The sequence below is a fragment of the Crotalus tigris genome, unplaced genomic scaffold (genome assembly GCF_016545835.1).
Source record: "Crotalus tigris isolate CLP2741 ecotype Arizona unplaced genomic scaffold, ASM1654583v1 scf7180000024338.4412243, whole genome shotgun sequence".
Lineage (NCBI taxonomy): Eukaryota > Metazoa > Chordata > Lepidosauria > Squamata > Viperidae > Crotalus > Crotalus tigris.
The window spans coordinates 871,984-891,763 of NW_024100508.1; the positions used below are offsets into that span (position 1 = coordinate 871,984).

The window sequence follows — 19,780 nt, forward strand, 5'->3', positions numbered from 1 at the left end:
TAAGCCTGAAAATGTATGCACATTTACCATGATATAATAAATTCAGTGATAATTACTTCAGGTAACTGTGCATACGTCAATTATTTTACGTGAATTAAAATGAATATTAATTTGCAAAAATTGTATGCATTTATGTATACAATACTTTCATTATTTATTACTATTATCCAAGCTGGCACATAGGATATTCTATAACAGTCATGTACTAGTATTAAGTAAGTAGTACATTAGGCATTAATGCTTTGATACACACATACTTAATGGATTCTGTTCCTGCATTTTATCAATTAGAACATAGTTTTCACCAGGTTTTACTCTTCGGGAAGGAAAATATGCTAATCCAACAGCCTGAGTATAGCCAACCAATTATTTCTGGAAAATGGAAATATTATCACTCATGAATACAGTTTGTATACAACACAGATTTGACCCAATTCTGCAATTGTATCCTTATAAAAATTCTGTTAAGCCTCCTCATTATAATGGGGTGAGTCCTATTGTTAACTTTTTGTTAACTTTTTGTATTGCATCTATGAGTGTGGGAATGTATAAGTTTTTTTTTATGTTCCCACAATCAAAAGTTGAATATGTAAAATTATAAACTCAAAGCAGAAATTCCTTGATTCTCAGCTAAGATTACAGATCATCCAGCAGAAGTATATGATTTTGAGAATATTCCTATGTAAATTAAGGCTTATGTAGACACTCAGATAATAAGGCTGTGTTTCATATAATTCCTATCCCCATAAGAGGATAATTTGTGTATGTTAGCACAGATAGGTTGCTTTTTTTTGTTCAGTTGTAATATTTTCACACAATGGGGCCTTCAGGGTAGTTTAAATATGGCACACTATCATGAATTACCTCTGATTCTCTCTTCTTGAAACTATAAGTATCTTTTAAGGAAGATTATAGCAAGTTTTGGAAAAAGAAAGACATTAGGGAAGGAAGCTTAGTCTGTTTCCCTTTTTAAACAACGTTGACCTCTTCGACATTAGCGTGGTTCTTTGACTGTCATTAGAAAAAATAATTAGAACTCTTGAAGAGCCAAGAAGATAAGCTGGCTTCTACAGCTTTGGAAATGGTGCAATATGTCATTGTGAAAGCAGAGTGACTAAAATCTGAAAGAACATATCCCTGCATATCAGTTTTGCAACCAGAATAGTGATGTGCCAAAAACCTAATTGAAATATGATATGCTTGACTCCTGACCTCATTGCTGATCACTGGGGCACATTCTTTTTTTCATTTGAGACTTTCTGATCTTGCTTCTTTCACTTGTATTTCTTTTCACTATATTCTTGTTTTCACTCTGCTTTTAATTAATATGTGGTGGACCAGGAGGATCAAGACACTGTTACCGTGCCATCTTCTGCTAAGATTATACCTCCTTATTTCAGTCTTTGGATACAAACGGACAATATTTTTGTATCCAGTAATGTTTCAATTTGTAGGTGAATATTTACAGATCAATGCACTCAGATGAGTTTAACCCATATTCACAAAGTTGGATAAGAAATAACTAATTGATGGCCTTTTCCTGTTCTTTCACCGAATTTGTTTGCTAATAATTAGTTAAACTAGTACAACAAACTAATAGCATAATCCTATGTCTTTTGCAAAGTAATTCCTACTATTGTCTGAGGAATTTACTCTCAGAATATTGTTCTTAGGGTTGTGCCTAAATAGTATGAATTAATTTAAATCTACAAAAAGTCTATTCTTAGTTTGAGGTAAGCTATAAATATGGTGAAACAGTTGAATAATAAGATTTTATGTAAAGGCACCTACTATTGATGAAGTCTGCTTTGGGAACTGCACAGTACCCATCAAGACTGATGTTGTCTATTTTGACTCTGAAACTCAGGATGAGACCTTTGTCAACACTGCTACTTTGTCTTGTTAATTGGAGATGCCAAGGACCTCTGCTGTCAATAATCCACTAAAAATTCTTGACTTCTTGGATTTCTTTGAAACTGAAATGAATTTGTGCTCTGCCTGTTACTCTGTTCACAATAACCACTTGGCTAGAACAACTCAAGAAAGAGACATATTATGGTAATTTGTTCAGCCATTAAAAGAATGATATGAAATTAATTGCAGAAGCTTCTGATTCAATATTACTAAAATATAAATGATTGTGCATCATATACATGCACCTACTCACCTTTACCAATAATCATAATTAAAATGTCTTTATAGACAGTGTATGCCTTGATACACAGAAACATAAACCAAAATATAATTTCCTGGTTTCCATTTCCACCATTGTGGCATGACATTATGGTTAAAAAGAAAAATGTAAGGGAAGCCATAGAATAGGTTATATGAACAGATTGCTGCAGACTGTGGAATTATGGACACAAGACAAGTGAGAACAGCATTTCCTCTATAATATAGATGGGTTTTTTTGTCTTTGTAAGGTTGAAGATTTGTGCATGTTGAAGGACAAATTCAAAAAGGAAAAAGACGTGGAAATGTGCCTTATAGTGTTATGCATTTGGAAGAGATTTAAGATTTTATATATGCAGATCAAGCATTCCTTGACAATACATATCTTTATCTATATTGCATAAACAAACTGCTGGACTAGGACCTTGGTCTTAAATATATTGATCAAGTATTTATCTTAATTACGATAAGACCCATGTCTGGTGTTCCAAGTGCTACTTGGCTTTAGATAAATTATTTTATCTGAATTAGCCAATATTGGAAGTCAAGGGTGATTGTTTAATTTTGTTTAATGAATCAACAATCTGCACAGAAATGTATACAGAGGATTCTTTGCAATACAATCTAAGATTATATGGTACCAATATTTTAATCCTCTTGAGATCTTTCTGTTCATTTTCCAATTGCAACTTGCTGTATTTTTCTCTAACATTAAAACTGTTCCTTTCTTCGTTTTTATTTTTCTTTCATTTCCCAAATATTTATCTGCAATTTTAAAATATTAGCTTTCCTTTCTTCCTTATTTGCTTCCTTCCCTAAAATAACTCAGAATACTGCATTAAAGTAGATCAATAACTCCACTTAATCCATATTCTTGAATCTGCCCCTTAAATATATTACCACTAGCAAACTAGTGTAGAGTAATATTATAGTCTTGTATCTTTCTGCCAAATGATAAACAAAGGAAATAATCAGAATAATTTCCCAGTTCTGGCCATAATGTTATTCTGTTTCAGTGGCTTATCCTCCCAAGGGTGGTTATTCTGCTTCTATGTATCTTCTATTATTCTATTATTCCATGTTTCTGATGTTCTTCTTCTCAAGATCTTCCCTAGAAAATTCCTCAGCTTTAAGTATGGTGAATAGCTCTTATCATATCTGTCAGAATTGAATTATGAATTGAACTGATAGGGTGGGATCCTGTGAATATGCATATGGAAATTTTAATGCAGACACAGGGGTCTGATCTTATTTATTTAAAAAAGGTGTAATGTGTTAGCGTGAATTGCTTTTTATTGAAATCTATGTTTTCTGAAGTAGATTAATGAATGCTTTGAGGCCTGGAAGTGTGACTGAGGCAGGGTATGCCGAAAAAGTGAAGACAGCAGTCATGATCTTATAACCAAAGCCCCACTCCTTTCTTGTGTGTGATATGAAGAAATATACAAAAGGATTATGACCACTGCCTTGATTTTTTTTAACCCTGTCTCCCATCCCCCACTGCCCTTTGGCCGACCAAGTTATTGAGAATTACAATTCTGACATGATTTTGAACCATTCATAACATAGCATGAGGAAGTCTGCAAATGAAGTAGTTTTAACTTGTTGAACGTATTTGTTCAAATCAATATATATATTCTATATAAAGGTGTCTTGTATAATAATCTCTCTCCTAAAGAAGAATATTACACTTACAATTATTAAATACTCTTTTCAAAATAACCACCTACAACATTTATTTAAGAAGACATACAGTAGTGGATTTGTATACTGTGTCACTTCAATGTTTACTTTTAAAAAGCGTTTTCTGGAAACTCTACTATGCCCCCCTATATATTGCTATGGCACTGGGAAAGCATGTTCTCTTTCTGAGTTGGAGAGAGGTTTAGAATGCTTCTCATATTTTACTTCACAGGGAATAGTTCCCAAAGGGGATTGGTAATAGAATACAGTGCCTCTCGCCTCTTGGTCAAATATGGCCTAGGACAGGAATGACTGAAAGCCCTGGCCAGCTGCTGAGTAGTGTGAGTGACTTCAATGAATGGTATCTGTTCCTACTGTTTAAATAAACCAATTACTATCATTCCTAACCACAACTCCAATAAGCACTAACTGTCATTCTTATTAAAAGGCACAGAAGTCTCAAGGGAAAATAGAAATCATGACTTACGGTTTTGTAGAATATTCTCAAACTAGTCTGAACTCTCAAGGAATTGCCATGCTTTGTCTTATTTTTGAAGTACCTGTGTTTTGGGGCAATTTCATTAGAAAAAAAAAAACACATTGAGAAGCCAGCAAATAAGAGAAGAAACACAAAACTTTGTAGAGTTGTGGAAATTATTAAACCTCATGGAATTTTGCCACTGTTGTTCTGTACATAATAATTTTCGTGCTCCAAATCATAATTAAGCCTCAAGTGTTAAATCCAGAAATATATATTTCATCCTACTCTTCCAAAAACTGGTGTGACATAAGGATAACCTGTGGAATGGGAGTTGGATATTATGCTGAATGATAAGAATGAATGTTGTGAAAGAACATTTATAGCACAAAGCAGTGGGTGTTTTACCTACCAGAGCTCCTTCTTCAGTATCCTCTCTTTCCTATTTCCCAAATTTATTACCAATTTGGTAATAGACCACCAATTGGCAGAATGGCCTATGGAAAGTGGTTGTGGAGGAAATTAATAACATTTAAGCATGCACACATACCAGATAGCCACCCTCATCAAATTCTTGCAGTCCCTACATTCATGTTGCAATCCCTGACAAATGTGAACTTGTGAAATAAGTGCTTTGTATAGGTTCTCACTAAGGAAGTAGGGAAGCTTTAGAACAAGAACTGAACTGAAGAAGCTTCTTGTATGAGAAGTTAAATATTTTCAAGGAAAAAAACAAGAAAGTTCAGTTGCCTTTTGAAAAAACATCTTTGGGTTTAGAGCAAGATTTTTTTTTCTTGACAGCACAAAAAGTAAGAAAATACTATTACATTCCATGACACTGAACTCAGAAAGTGCCTTTATTGTATGCGTTAGAAACATATCATCTTTTTTTCAAATTACTCTACTCTTCTATAGCATACAGCATAGGAGAGGGAGTGATGGTTAATAGCTGAGCTTGTTAGCTGGAAAATTGACCGCCCAGGTTTGAGATTCAAGTGCCATGCAATGGGGTGAGTGCCCATTACTTGCCCCAGCTCCTGCCCACCTAGCAGTTTGAAAGCATGTAAATGAGAGTAGATAAATAGGTACCACTTTGGTGGGAATGTAACAGCATTCCATGCATCTTGGCTTATTGTCATGCTGACTACATGACCATGGAAATGCCTTCAGACAATTCTGGCTCCCTCAGCTAAGAAATGAAGATGAGCACTGCCCCCTAGAATCAGAAATGACTGACTAAGGGAAACATTTACCTTTACCTTCTATAGCAGCAGTCCCCAAAATTTCTGGCTCCATGGACTGGTGGCAGTGGCAGGGGGGGATGGTTTTACATGCACAAACTAGTTCCTATACATATGCAAATGAAGCTTCACATGCTTGCCTGCTGTTTGCGCTGCCCAGTCTCCAACCAGTCCATGGACCAAGGATTGGGGACCTCTGATCTATAACATATTTAATTGGACGATACACTTAGAATGTATTCATGGTGCAGTTTTCCAAAATAATCCTCTCATTGTAAAAAGGCAATGTTAAATAACAGAGAAATTATAGCAATAGAATTCAGTGGGTATTTTTTGGTGCCCTTATAGTCTTCAATACTTTTCCAATCCCTTTAGGATTATCTAAACTATGGTAATCCTAATATAATTTTCTGTTGTGAAGGTATAAATAGTCGTGAGATATCTATACCCATCATTAAGAACAATGCCACCAAATTCCCTAATACTTGTAAGTAAATTCAAGGCTACTATTACCACAAGTAGTATGGTAATAAGAAAAAGTTTGCTGTATCCAAAATAGTTGACTAAAAACATCTAAAGATCACCAGATATACTTTTCAGCAGAAATGAAAGAAACAAAAGAGAAAAGCACTCTAAGGGAAATTACAAAGGTAAATGTGTGGATAGATTTGTTTGTTCAAGGGCATTCTTTTAAAAGAGAATAGAGTGAAGCAAACGAAGATTATATTTATTTTATTTATCTCATTAAAAGATGTATATTCTGTTAATGTGAAGATACAGAGAATGCTAATCTAGATTAGAATTGAAGCAGGAAAGAAAAGATTAAAAGATTAAAATGATTTAATATGTCATATTAGGAGTCTAATTCAAATAGGAAGAAAGGGAGGGAGGAGGGATGGAAGAAGCTATACTTTTTAGCTAGTCTTTGGAATAAATAAAATTTCTATCAGCCATCCATTTCTAAAATAGTTTCATAAATTTTAGAAGACTTTTAATATATCAGTGGGAAGAAAAAATGAAATAAATAAATCAAAGGTAAACATTGATTTGTTAAATGGAACAATCAGATATATTCAGCTATGTTACTAAAGAAACCTACTATTACTTACTAAATATTAAATTATATAATATATAATTTAATATATATATATATATTTGGTGGTTTGGGTTGAGTGAATTCAAATTAGTTTACTTTTGCACCACATTCTGGTTTTAAATGGTATAGGCAAATATTTTAAAAAGAAATTCCACTATTCTGAATGGTAGTTACAGACTGAAATGTGCAAAATGTTAGAAATTCCAAATATTTTTGCATAGCAGTATGTATTTTTTTTTTCCCTGTGATAGTAGTATTTCTACATGTGTTTTAGATTTAAATCCTCATAATTCCTAGAGGGCACAATAAAATCTAGGAGAAATGTAGCTCTTTCTACCTGGGAACCTATATGTGCATACTGTGTGGACATTTCTCCATCAGGTCTTGCAAATATTGTACAGCAGTATTGCAAGGTCTCTTTGCAGGCAAAGGAGTCTGTTTGCAGGCACAGGGAAGAGCAAACTTTGAAAGAGAAAGATGGCCCTCAAGAGAGAATTTCTTCCATACATATCCATTCCCTTACCCTAATGAGCTCTCTGAATTACAGAGATGCTCAGCTGTTCGGGCCTTTCAAAGAAAAATCTCCCAGTATATTCTAAAAATGTTAGAAAGCCGGGATATCAGACAATGGTGCTGGTGCTGGCAAGAATACTGCAAGATCATTTTCTATGAAATGTTTCAAGACTGTTTTATGCAACCATGTAATTCTAAGAAATATGAGACTGACTCTATTCTTTCAGTGTATGCCTGTGTGTCTTGTGAGTCATCATTGCAGAAGATTCTTTTAAAAAATAATAGTGAAAGAACTATACCAGCCTTAATATATACTTTAATTGACATAATCTGCCAATCAATTTCTGACCAAAAATAATTGCACCCATTTGCCAAATTCTTTAGCATCTTGTCCTAAGTAATTCATTCTTGTGGGATATTACTGCTGGTTTCCAGAAGGTGGCAAGGCTGAATGTCTTTTATTGTACAACCTAGACCGTTACTTGTTTTTAAACAACAGAATTCAAGTGAGTCATACTGAACTATTATGAAATGCATTTATTACAAGCAGGAAGCTTGTGGTCTTTTAAATTAGCAATGGTATAATTCAATGTAATTCCAGTGTTAATCCATGTTGGGTTTACATGTATAAACTTCAGGTTTTGTGTTTCCATTTTCTCTCTCCTCCTTTCAGTATCTCTAAATGTTTAATTTTTTTTTATTCTATCAAACCCAAGGCTATGGTTAAGCTTAACTATGGATCATAGAGAAAAACCTGAATAATAAACCATGGATTGAAATTGATAATTCTTTTTCCTTTTATTTAAGAACAGCTATTGGGTTTGGATTTGATGTGGTATTATTATTTTAAGCGAACCATTTTTTAACCATGGAGAAAAAAGCATTGAGAAGGCCAAGGTTCTCTCATAGAAAACTACTAAAGTAGGGGCACTATTCTACTTTATGATTATGGACTAAACAAAGCTATGAAAGCAAGCTATCTTAATTGTATTAGCATTTGCTTATTGATTTTAATATTTCTAATAATTCATAAAGTTGCCCATTTTTGCCTATTTTGCCTTTTATAATCAATTTGAACAGGATTAAGAAATGCAGCTAATTTTTGTAAAGCATACTACTATTTTTGGTGCTAGACATTTGTTTACCCTTTTGATCCTTCGCTAAGATCTCATTCCAATAACCTGATTTACAAGGATTGTTGCCATTATTTATAAGACAATTCTTTCTTTCAAGTATACATTCCCTGCTAAGAGAATTTTCTATAGTTATTAAAAACTAGATCAGCAATGAAGATACAAATCTTGGTATGTGACATCATACCAGAATGAGAATCCCTTGATAGTTTTCTGAAGCTGGGGTACATTAATAAGCTGGGAACAAGTGCTTCCATTTCAGGACTGCTTATATAACAGTGTAGAAATAAAGAACATTAGAGCAGAGCAGATTTTTCAGGGCACTGAAACAATCACAAAAGGCAAGTTGGATGCAAATTTTTATTTAGAAATAATATATTAAAACAGCGACCTCCCAACCTTTTAAGCACCATGGACCGGTTCCATGGAAAGAGTTTTTTTCTGTGGACCAGAAGGGGGGATGGTATCGAATTCTGCCTGCATCCCACGGATGGAGCTTCGCTTGTTTGGACGGCCCAGTTTCTGGCATACTGAGGTGCAGTGCTAGTCCACGGACAGGGGGTGGGGAACCCTGTATTGGAAAATGCTCATTAGTAGGAAAATATTTAGGAAAATCTTGATATTCTTTTTAAACCTCCCACTATTCAAGTTAGGATTCATGGTGTTTCTGATTCCAAACTGGGTTAACAAGTTATACATTTTGTTTTAAAATCACATAGCCTGTGACTGGCATTATAGACTTTACTGACCATTACAGCACAACAACTTCCATTTTCTTAATATTACCTTCATACCAAGCGATTGTAAAGCCACACAAGAAATATGGGGCATTGATAAACAATTAATTTAAAGCAGTCTGGTTAACAATTGTGGCTTTAAGCTGATGCAACAGTGCAACAAAAATATAACATGATATCATTATCTCTTGACATGATGACCTTGTGTTATGATTTTTTGGCAATGTTGCACCAGAACAGTAATGCTTGTGTAATGTTAAGTTAGAATGTTACACCGCAGATAGTATCTATAATTTATTTTTAGGTTTTCATAGCTTGGTATTTCAAGCAATGATTCTTTCCTTCCAGTATTTTCTTTGCTTCCATAGTAAGCAAAAAAAGGTTGTAGAATCAGGCAGTGACAACTTTGTAGTTTGCTTCACTAATTCATTCATTCACCTTTTTTTTTTTACAAAAACTAGCATAAGAAAAAAAACAAAAAACAGAAAACATCAATGTTAATTTCTTTGTATATATGGGTATATCATAATAGAATATACCATTCTAATGTTATAATATACTGTTATTTAACCCAAACTGTAAAAACCAAGCTATGAATAGCAACAATTACAACATCAACAACAAAAATTAATTATACCAATTTCCCCCCCACACACACACACACACACTTTATTGCTTTAGATTTGTGATCTTATTTGCCATTTCAGTTCCACTGCATTTCCTTATTACTTCACTAGCTTTTTATAAAGCTATTGCTATGCAAAGAAATGCTCTGAAGGACAATGGCTTCATTTCAAACCTAGTTTAAGGAGTTTATGGACTAAATTTAGCTTCGACTCTAACGCTACATTTATTTTTCTATGACTACAATAGACAGTAGAGAGCCAATGTGGTGTAGTGGTTAAGGTATCAGGCTAAAAATCAAAGACCGTGAGGTGATCGCCAGCTTGGTGATCTTGGGCCAGTGTCTCTCTCTCAACCCTAAGAAGGAGACAATGGCAAACCACTTCTGAAATTTAGCCATGAAAAATGCAGGGACTAGCCCAGGCTGTCACAGAAAATAAAGACTGATTCATATGAACAAAACAAAACCGTAGAAAGTAGGCAATTTCAAAATGAAACCTTATTTTAGTCAAGCTCAACTCTTGGTAATTTCATGGATACACCCATTAGTTTTCTTTATGTCGATAAATAATGGTTTTGCTATTACCTTCTTCTGAGATATAATTTTGACTTCCAGTCTAGCCTAGAGTTTAGTATTATCTGGAGGCTAGTTGTTGACACTGACAAATGGGTTTCTTATTTTAATGCTTTCTTGAATTTGTTAATAATAGTTGATCACAGGGTCTGGAGATAGTTTCATTAAAAAAGAAAAAGAAATAATTTATGAAATTATATTTTCCTTTAAATACATTTTTCAGCAAAAACGCACCAGCTTTTAAAAATGTTTGTCAGAATGCTTTATTTTTATAACACTGAAAAGCTACCTGGGTATTTAAAAAAGCAACCTTACTACTTCAGATAAATAGGAAAAAAAATTGCTCTACTTTTGGAATCTTTGTCACTGATATTCAAGAATGTAATAACTCTAAGCCTTTACTGTTTCTAGGAAAAAGGCAGTGAACGATCTTTATCAATTTCTGGATGGCTACCTTCCACTTCTTCCAGATCCATCTCCCCAGTTTTTCCTGTGATGTTCCAATCCACTCCTGATAATATTACCAAAGCACCAGCAGCAGTTGAAAAGCCTGGGAAGAGGCTGACCCCTTGGGAAGCAGCAGCTAAGTCTCCTCTTGGATTTGTGGATGATGCTTTTGGTCCCCAAACCATTCAAGAATCTATTGTTGCAAATGTCATGTCAGCAGCTCGTAGGAAAACATTATCTACACCACCTGATGACTGGAAGAGAAAAGTGGCTTATGAGCATCCAGCTCCAAGCGTCCATTCTAAATTAGCTTCACTTCGAAGGAGCTATTCAGTGGCCACATTACCTGCCAGGTTATCAACGTCTGCTCCTAGCTCCATTATCCATTATGGTTCCCGTCTTCAGCCTGTATATTATAGCCAACATGGCCAAACTGATCCTGGTATGATTTCCATGGAATCTAGGTCTGACTACTGTCTATCAATGGCTGACTCAAATTATAATCCACATCCAAAGGGATGGAGGCGTCAAACATGAAAAGCAAATGGGTCTGGTGTAGTTTCCTTTCTTGAAGGTCTCCATATTCTAGAATGAAAAGTGTGAATATATGTTTTCTGGCCTGGTAAAATCAAATTTTATCTAGAATGAGACACTTTATGATTTGTCAGCATTATAAAAGACCTTGATCCCAGATTTTCATTGTCTTGTATGTGTTTGTGTGTGTGTATGTGCTTGAGAGAAACATGCATTGATAGACATAGGATAAAATCTAGTTTATATAAAAACAAATCACAAAATGGTGTTTTGATGTCCTTCCATATGTGAAATTTTAAACTGGGAAGGATATAATTGTGCAATATCAACACCTGTGAGTTATCCAATTAATCATTATAAATAATGTAATCTTAGTAATCATGAAAAAAGTTATTTCCTTTTGTTTCTTATACAAGCCTACTTATGGTTAGCTAAATGTTTATTTGTACTATTGGTTATGTTCTGATATGTTGAGTTTTGGTCTTCTTTATTGGCTACGCAAATGTTATTCCTAACCTAAAGAGTTCAGTTGCATTATTTTTATCTTTCCGAGACTCAGATAGGATTTTTTTTTTTCTTAACTGGTTAGGGAAAGATAATAGGGTCTAAAGTTTCATGCAGCTGATACTTCAGTTTTCTGGCTGGAAAAACATACTTCAGTGGATAGATGCAGATTTTGCTTTCAGTAGGTCCTAGATGAATTCTTAGTATTTCTGGTTAAAAAACCTTACATAACAGTTGAAGGAAAGTCTTCTTGCTGAGATTTTGGAAAGAAGCTGTCACTCTGAATAGACAACTTTACCTTCTTGAAGGCATCTATAAACTCATGTTCTTGGGGAAACATCAGCACAAATGGCCTCGGTGTCAGAAAATATGTTTATGACTGAAGGTATAACTACAAAAGTACAATTAGAAATGAATAGCACATAGTGGATGACAGGAAATCGAAAGACAACTCAATTTGTGAGGTAAATCAGTCCTCGGAGCATGAGTGGATAAGTTATATCTTCCAGAGAGTGCTATACCACAATCCCAATATCTCTCACACTGGTCACGCTAGCTGCTGTAAATTGTAAATCAGCAACTTCTGTAGGATCACAGATATTTTATTCCTGCCTTGGAATATAATACTATCATTGCACTCTGATTGCAGTATGATATACTACAATCAGTGATGGGATTCAAATACCTGTATGTGAACAACCAGTACTCTGTGTGGATGCCGCTTCCGGAAGTCCATTCTGGGCCTGGGCAACAAAAAATTAGCTACCGGTTCTGCCGAAGTGGTGCAAACTGGCTGAATCCCACCACTGACTACAATCCTGGGAATTTAAATTCATTTCATTCACTTCTTTGTTTTAGGCTTTAGCTGTGTTGTTTTTAATTTCTTTCTAAAAATCTAACTAGACATTCCAAGAACAAATAAAATACGAAGATACTTATTTTCATATCTATTCAAAGGATAACAAAGCAGGTTCTAATATGTTCACTGTTTCCTGAATAAGGCAGGGAGAGATAACTTTTTAAAAAGTGCTTTACAAGTAATTCTCAATTTACAATAGTTCATTTAGTGACCATTCAAAGTTACAATGGCACTGAAAAAAGTGTCTTATGACCATTTTTCACACTTACACGGTTACAGCATCCCCATGGTCACATGATTTACATTCAAATGCTTGACAAGTAACTCATACTTACTCCCTTTTGCGACTTTCTGACAAAGTCAGTGGGGAAACCAGATTCACTTAACAGCAGTGTTACTAATTTAACAACTGCAGTGATTCACTTAACAAATATGGCAAGAAACGTCATAAAATGGGGCAAAACTTACTTAACAAATTTCTTACTTAACAACATAATTTTGGGGCTCAATTGTGGTTGTAAATTGAGGACTACTGTCTTGGGTCTTCATTTCTGCTGCTACAATCTCATGAACGTTAACTCAGGAGCAACTACCATTAAATTCAACGGTCCTTTCTAGTAAGGATTAAGGTTATAGCCTATCTTCATATTGTCTGGTATATTTCATTTCTTTCGAAAGAGCAATGCAACCTTCCTTCCCCAAAGAAGGAAACTTACATTAATGTAAATTGGTTGTGCCACTTATGTTTGGTGCCAACGCCACTCTTTTTTTTTAGCTCAGTATTTGAAATACTGTTTCAGATCAGATATAAGCTTTTTAAACTAAGACACTGAATTGGTCAGAAAGACATGCTGGGCACCTGAAAAACATTATTCTCATAACCAGGATAAAGAAAGATGAAGCATAAGGTAAAAAGCCATTCAGGATGTAGGTAGAAACAAGTTACATGCCTCAGGGTAGAAGTAAAGTAAAGCTCTTATGTAGCAAAACAAAACAGATTTTTTTCCTAGTTAAGAGATTCCCACCAGCTTCTGCATGAAGAACCCCAATTAAATGGGCTGCAAGCTGCAGTTTGATGAAAATATGAAATGGGATCTTTATCCTGACTAATCAAAATCCTATCACTATATCTATCCTGAGGGCAACTGTCTTTAGTCTCAAGGCAATCTTGGGTTAGCTTAGGTATACAGTATAGAATGTCACAGAATGTCATTCATGGAACTCTCCAAATCCTTCCCTGAAACCTCTTTACATATTCATAACTGAATACCCGAAGAGGGATTTTGTTTGAAGAAAAATATTCAGTTCAAAGTACAGCAATTTCCTTTATTACAGTAAGATATACCATTTAGCTTTGTAAGTCACCCAAAGTCACGGCAATGAGATGGACAGCTATATAAATTTAATAAATAAATAAATAAATAATAAATAAATAAATAAAACCTCACAATATTCAGAAAGGTAAATAACAATTATTTTTAATGAAATCAACTGAGTTTAAAAACATGCTTATAGGGCTAAACTATAGAGACTTACAGTTTCACTTTAATACCAGAAAAAGAGAAATGTTAATTTCAAGTGTAAACATAGTAGACTATTTTCAGAATACCACCTGTTTAAGAATAGTATGAAAGGTTTGGTATATGAAGAAATTATGTGTAGTCATATGGAGGGAATGACTTGAGGATGTCATAGTAGGTAATGTAAGCGGAAAGCAATGGTACAGATTTCAGTAAAATGAGCAGGAGACATATGTTGCAACACTTACAAAATATGCAAGCCCTTTGGTGATCAGGGAAGTTGCAGACTTTTTGTGAAATACTATTGTTGTAATGCAGTGAATCACATTCTCCTGAGTCCTTAGTACTGTAGATTAGTATGTGTCATATGCCTGATTTTTTTTTTATTTTATTTTATGAGCAGAGGCTATAGAGCAAGAATGATTTAGCTTACAGGATATGTGTTTTTGGACAAAAGTAAGTGTTCAGTGGTTTGAGGGTAGCTTAAAGAAACTCATTAGAAAAGCGTATATAACTTATGAATTGGTTTAAGCAAAAGATTTAGTTTTGGCCAACTGAGTTTCTTTGATATCAAGGCAAATATGGGTAATTATTTTTTAAGTGACAGTACGATCCCTAGAATTCTGATAATTTTGTACAATAAGAAGTTAACATAGAACTTGAGGGATATGAATGTCCTAGAGTTTCCAGAAATGCTTTGTTTTAATCTGTAATTCTACTTTTACCATATAAGTGATGTGTTGTTTTTTTATTGACCTCACTGGAACGCGTTTTGTTTTAAGTCATCAGGTCTGATTGGAATGTTTTGCTTTTCTCTCAGCTGTGATTAATCATTTTCTGAAAATAAAAATATTTCTAAATTTGCTTTTGATGGTTCAAAGCACAAAATAATATCTGATCTCAACATAGATTACTATGCTTTCTGGTTTGAAGGAAGAAAATATTTTCTTTCTCTGTCTGAAAGGAAGGAGGACTGCCAAATAACAGCAGCATTTTGCCTTTCCTAAAATCTCAGTTTCTTATTCTTGCTAGGAAGTAAAGGGTCAGTGTAGCCTTTGGTTCCAGATTGGGTTTCCTGTTGTGCCTTAAAGGAATATAAAGGTGGTTTTATACTTATGTGTATTTGCATTTGATTATTAGATCCATCATCAGAACAATAATAGTGGGTGTTGAAATTTTAAGTCTACCCCGGCTATAACAGGCCAAAGGAATGTCATGAGATAAGTAGAAGATTAAGTATTTCTAAGTACGATGTGATAGAATGAGACTCAAGTTTTGCTTCATTTATTCTAATGAAACTGCTCTGACTATTCTGTGATTTGATTGAAATTGTTCTTCGCTTTCTCTAAGACAGGGCTCTCCAAACTTGGCAATTTTAAGACTTGTGGACTTCAATTATCAGAATCTCCCAGTCAGCCATGAGGTCCACAGGCCTTAAAAGTTGTCAAGTTGGAAACCCCTGTTCTAAGGCTGTCAGAACTAACTGTATTCTAAGAAGTTAGTCTGACTATTATCACTATGCTGAGAGATGAAATTCTCAGAAAAGCTTGAGACAGGAATAATCCCAATTAAGACAAACTAAAACAAATTTAAGCAGTTAAACTTTTAAAAATTTCTGGTTGCAGACTAATGTATTTTTTTCATGGCAGTTTTGTTTAAAGTTAAAAGAATAAAAATGAAGATCCATATGACAGTACTAAAACATGAAGAAATCAATGTGCATAATTATCTAAGAACACTTATATAGAACTAAATAGAAACCTCCAAGATTGCAGTTCTCAGTGTAATCCATTCCATGAGGATCTGAATATAGATTATATTTAGGATTTTAAAAAATCCTCCTTTTTATATTGATAGATTCTTACCACTATTCCAATGCTGGTTTGAGTGTTAATACAGTTCCATTAGATTTGGGACAGAAAGATATTTCTTAGTTTCTTACTTCTTTCTTGGAAGAAAAATATTTCTGCCAGAAACAAGTAACAGGAAAGTAACAGTCTATTTTTACAAGTAACAGTCTATTTTTTTCATATAAGCAAAAAGTAAATTTGCCCTGACTTATGAAAATATAAATAAATGAGATGTATTTTTGTACGGAATGAATATTATCTATGCCAGTGCTTCTCTTAAGAAAAAAGAAATAATATTTTGAGATTTGCATTGATTTATATTTTATTCCTGAAATGTGTGGTAATGCATCTGTATAGCATACAAGCAAAAATATTGAGGCACTTTCTACTGTTGTGCTTTATATCTGAAAAACAAATTGTTTTAAATATTCTACTGTAGTAAAAGATTTTATGTAGATCTTATCCCATTTACTATCAACTATACAAAAACGCATTTTGTAAGACATCTCTTGTGATTCAGAAGAAATTCCCATCTAAGAAATTAATTAGTAAAAGTTTGTTTTCACTTGCTTGCTGAGATTTACTGTATATTTTTCTCTGATTAGGAACACCAGATCGGCTGCAAAAAGTTAAGCTACCATTTAATGGAAGAAACAAAGTTTATTTGGAATTATGGTGTGGTTGCCTAGAATTTCACAATACAGAACTTGGACTCCTAGGTCTGATCAGATAGATTTGCCTTCTCTTAATTCTTAGTACTTACCTCAACAAAAACATACCTTGATAGCATTTTCTAAAAAGATTAGGCAAAAACAAAAATATGTAAGATCTAATCAGAGCAGACTTTCTCAATCTGATGCCTACAGATGAGTTGAAATGAGTTGAAATTTAGGGAGCTAAATTCCCAGACCTGGAAGGTACCAGAAAGCTAGCTTAAAACAGAAAACAGATCATATGCAAAATGTTTATCTTGAGAGCATATTGATTTCACCTCTCTTATTGTCCAAAAAGTATCCCCATTGTCATGTTCCTTTCATGGCCAATGGGAAGATACAAGAATCAAGAACCAGATGTTCCCACCCTCATTTTTTGCATGCTGAAGATTTTTGAGTGGGGAAAATGAATCATCCTACTAACTACTGTGTTAGAGAATGGCAAAGCTATTGCTGATGCAACTTTGGAAAATATGGGGGAATAGTAGGTGAAGGTGCTTTCCAGCTCGGGAAAGGGGGATAATCCTGGGAGATTACAGAAAATTGAAGTTCCTACTAACTAAACAGCCTTGCACTGCTATTCCAGAGCATGTGCTATAAAATTGTATTTACAAAATTTCTTCTGAAACAGGAGCCAGGCTTTGCAAGCCTTAGAAACCTCACAATGGAAAGAAGGGGCACAATCATAGATTAGATCAGACATCACTTGAGAAGAACCGTTCTCACTTAAAAAGTAAACAGGTGTGAATTTAAGGACATATAGTTTGAATCAATGATACTATGTATTTATTTTATATGGTTTGATCCACAGACTGCACATACAATAATTAACTGTATAGCTCCAATCTGAGTGGCCATTCGGTCTTTTTCAATATTAGCTAACATGAACAACAATGCACAGTTTGACTATCACAGTAAAAGCAAAGTTCCCAGAAAAGAGCAAAAAAAGAAAAGAAAAATAATATAAAATTTAAAACTTGTTAGAGTTAGTGGTTAGAAAACTGAAGTAACAGTAGTGCATGTTCATTACACTTTGTATGTTAAAATGGGAACATAGATTTCTAGAAATAAATCCAAATGAATCTATGGCATTCATTTACTAATTTCTAAGACGACACAGCAATGTTCTTTAAAAGGACTATCAGAAAAAGTCATCAGGGTTGGAAAACACATGGTTGTAAGACTTCATTAAGGATTTTGTTTGTTTGTTTTGCACACACTTATTTATACCTTTCCATCTGTTTTTGGATGAATATCTTTCTACTGAAATAAGCATGAGGTTTATATGAATTTTAAGCAGCTACTCAAAGTATTATTTTTCCTCACTTTATTTCATAAAATATGCTCATCAGCATTCAGGTAACTGTTACAGACATCCTAATATCTCAGAGATCCCTGTGTAATGATCCCACGGATTGTGAGAGTTTATATAAAAATTTTGTGTTTATTTTTATTAGCTTTGGTGCAAATTAATACCTATCGCCACTGCCTCTATGTAACAGGTAACTTTTATACTGTTTAACTAATTGTATCTCAATTTCACAAACCAATAGATTGAATGAGAAGACACTTTATTAGAATGCATGATTGAGATGTAAAACTGTATCATCTAATAAAAATACTTTTTGTTAATCAGATGGGGGACCTAATTTTATTTTCTCACAATTCATGTTTTTCTCAACATAATTTGAATTCATTATTTTGACCCACATATTTTCCATATCTTTAATCCCTTTCTATTTTCAGTCTTCAAATACAGCAAGGGTAAGCTTTGCACTAGAGAAAATGCACAGCATCATAATTTCTGTAACATTATTAAAACATATTTAAATATTTCTTTCTACAACTTAAAGGAGTTACTTTTAAAATTAGATTCTCTGTACTTTTCTAAATTGTTCATATCTATTATTTCTACATGAGAGCCAATGTGGTATAACGGGTTAAAATATCAGGGTAGAAACTAGGAGATGCAAATTTTAGTCTCGCCTGAGGCAAAAAAGTCACTCTCTGTCCTGGGAAGGAGGCATGGCAAACCACTTTCAAAATCTTGCCAAGAAAAGTGCAGCCACCAGTCCAGGCAGTCACCAGGAGTCAAAAATGACTCAAAGGAGAAAGAAAGAAAGAAAGAAAGAAAGAAAGAAAGAAAGAAAGAAAGAAAGAAAGAAAGAAAGAAAGAAAGAAAGAAAGAAAGAGGGAGGGAGGGAGGGAGGGAGGGAGTCTACATAAGCACTTCTGCGTTTATTCAAAGGTTCTTACAGAAATCAAAATATATACATTCACAGAAGTTAGACTCTAAGTTTTCAGATGCCATTATCTGAGTTATATCATAGATTACTTATACATCTATCTGGAGATCAAACTTGTCTCAACCCTATTGATCTTTTTTAAGATTATACATTATTATATCCTTTTTGCATTTATTCATTAATGAAGGAGTCAAGCATGTGAACTGATGTTCTCATTTAGATCCTTGACAATTTCTAAGTAGGTTTCTCAGGTGAGATAGTGTCACTTATTTAACCCATCTGCAGATAATTTTTAAGGGTACTATTTTATGAAATGGGCAAGACCTTAATATATGCAATAAAGAAAGAGATCCTACTTCACTCCCGCACTGCCCACTGTCTTGCGGAATTTCAAAGAGTTTCACAAACTAGAAATGGGCTATGGTTTGGGGGTTACCATTAGTTGCAGCATTCTATTTCAAATTCATAAGTAAAAGTGGAGCAATTGGTTTACGTTCTCAACATTTTTAGTTGGCATCTTAAGAAAAAGGGAAAAGGCAAAAGGGGAAGGGAAAAATGGAAACATAACACATGTAAACATAGTTAGGCAAAACACTTTGCCTATCAAAGATTTTTCTTTGATATATCTGTTACTGCCTGTTGTTTTCTTTTTTATGCACTTCCTCTAGAAGAATATATAAAGTTCCTATGCAACTTCGAAATTTTGAATTTACTTTTCTCCCATATACAACAGAATTAGTTACATCTTTTGGGGGCTTTATATGAGGAGGGAAAGAACTGGGATATTGCAGATAACTATTGCTATTTTACTATTTCTCAAATGCATAGGTAGAAAATTATTAATTAGTTCTTCATT

The 19,780-nt window shown here is 34.0% G+C and overlaps 1 protein-coding gene and 1 long non-coding RNA gene across 2 annotated transcripts in view; one reads left to right on the forward strand and one right to left on the reverse strand.

The window, feature by feature from the left end:
• SYNPO2 (synaptopodin 2) overlaps nucleotides 1–12,873 on the forward strand; it is an 81,561-nt gene extending 68,688 nt beyond the window's left edge. Inside the window, exon 5 of the mRNA XM_039325646.1 lies at nucleotides 10,663–12,873. Coding sequence (XP_039181580.1) covers nucleotides 10,663–11,235 — 573 coding nt within the window. The 3' untranslated portion in view covers nucleotides 11,236–12,873. The remainder of the gene's footprint in view (nucleotides 1–10,662) is intronic.
• LOC120300091 overlaps nucleotides 1–19,780 on the reverse strand; it is a 157,759-nt gene that overhangs the window by 64,827 nt on the left and 73,152 nt on the right. The gene's annotated exons all lie outside the window — the stretch shown is intronic.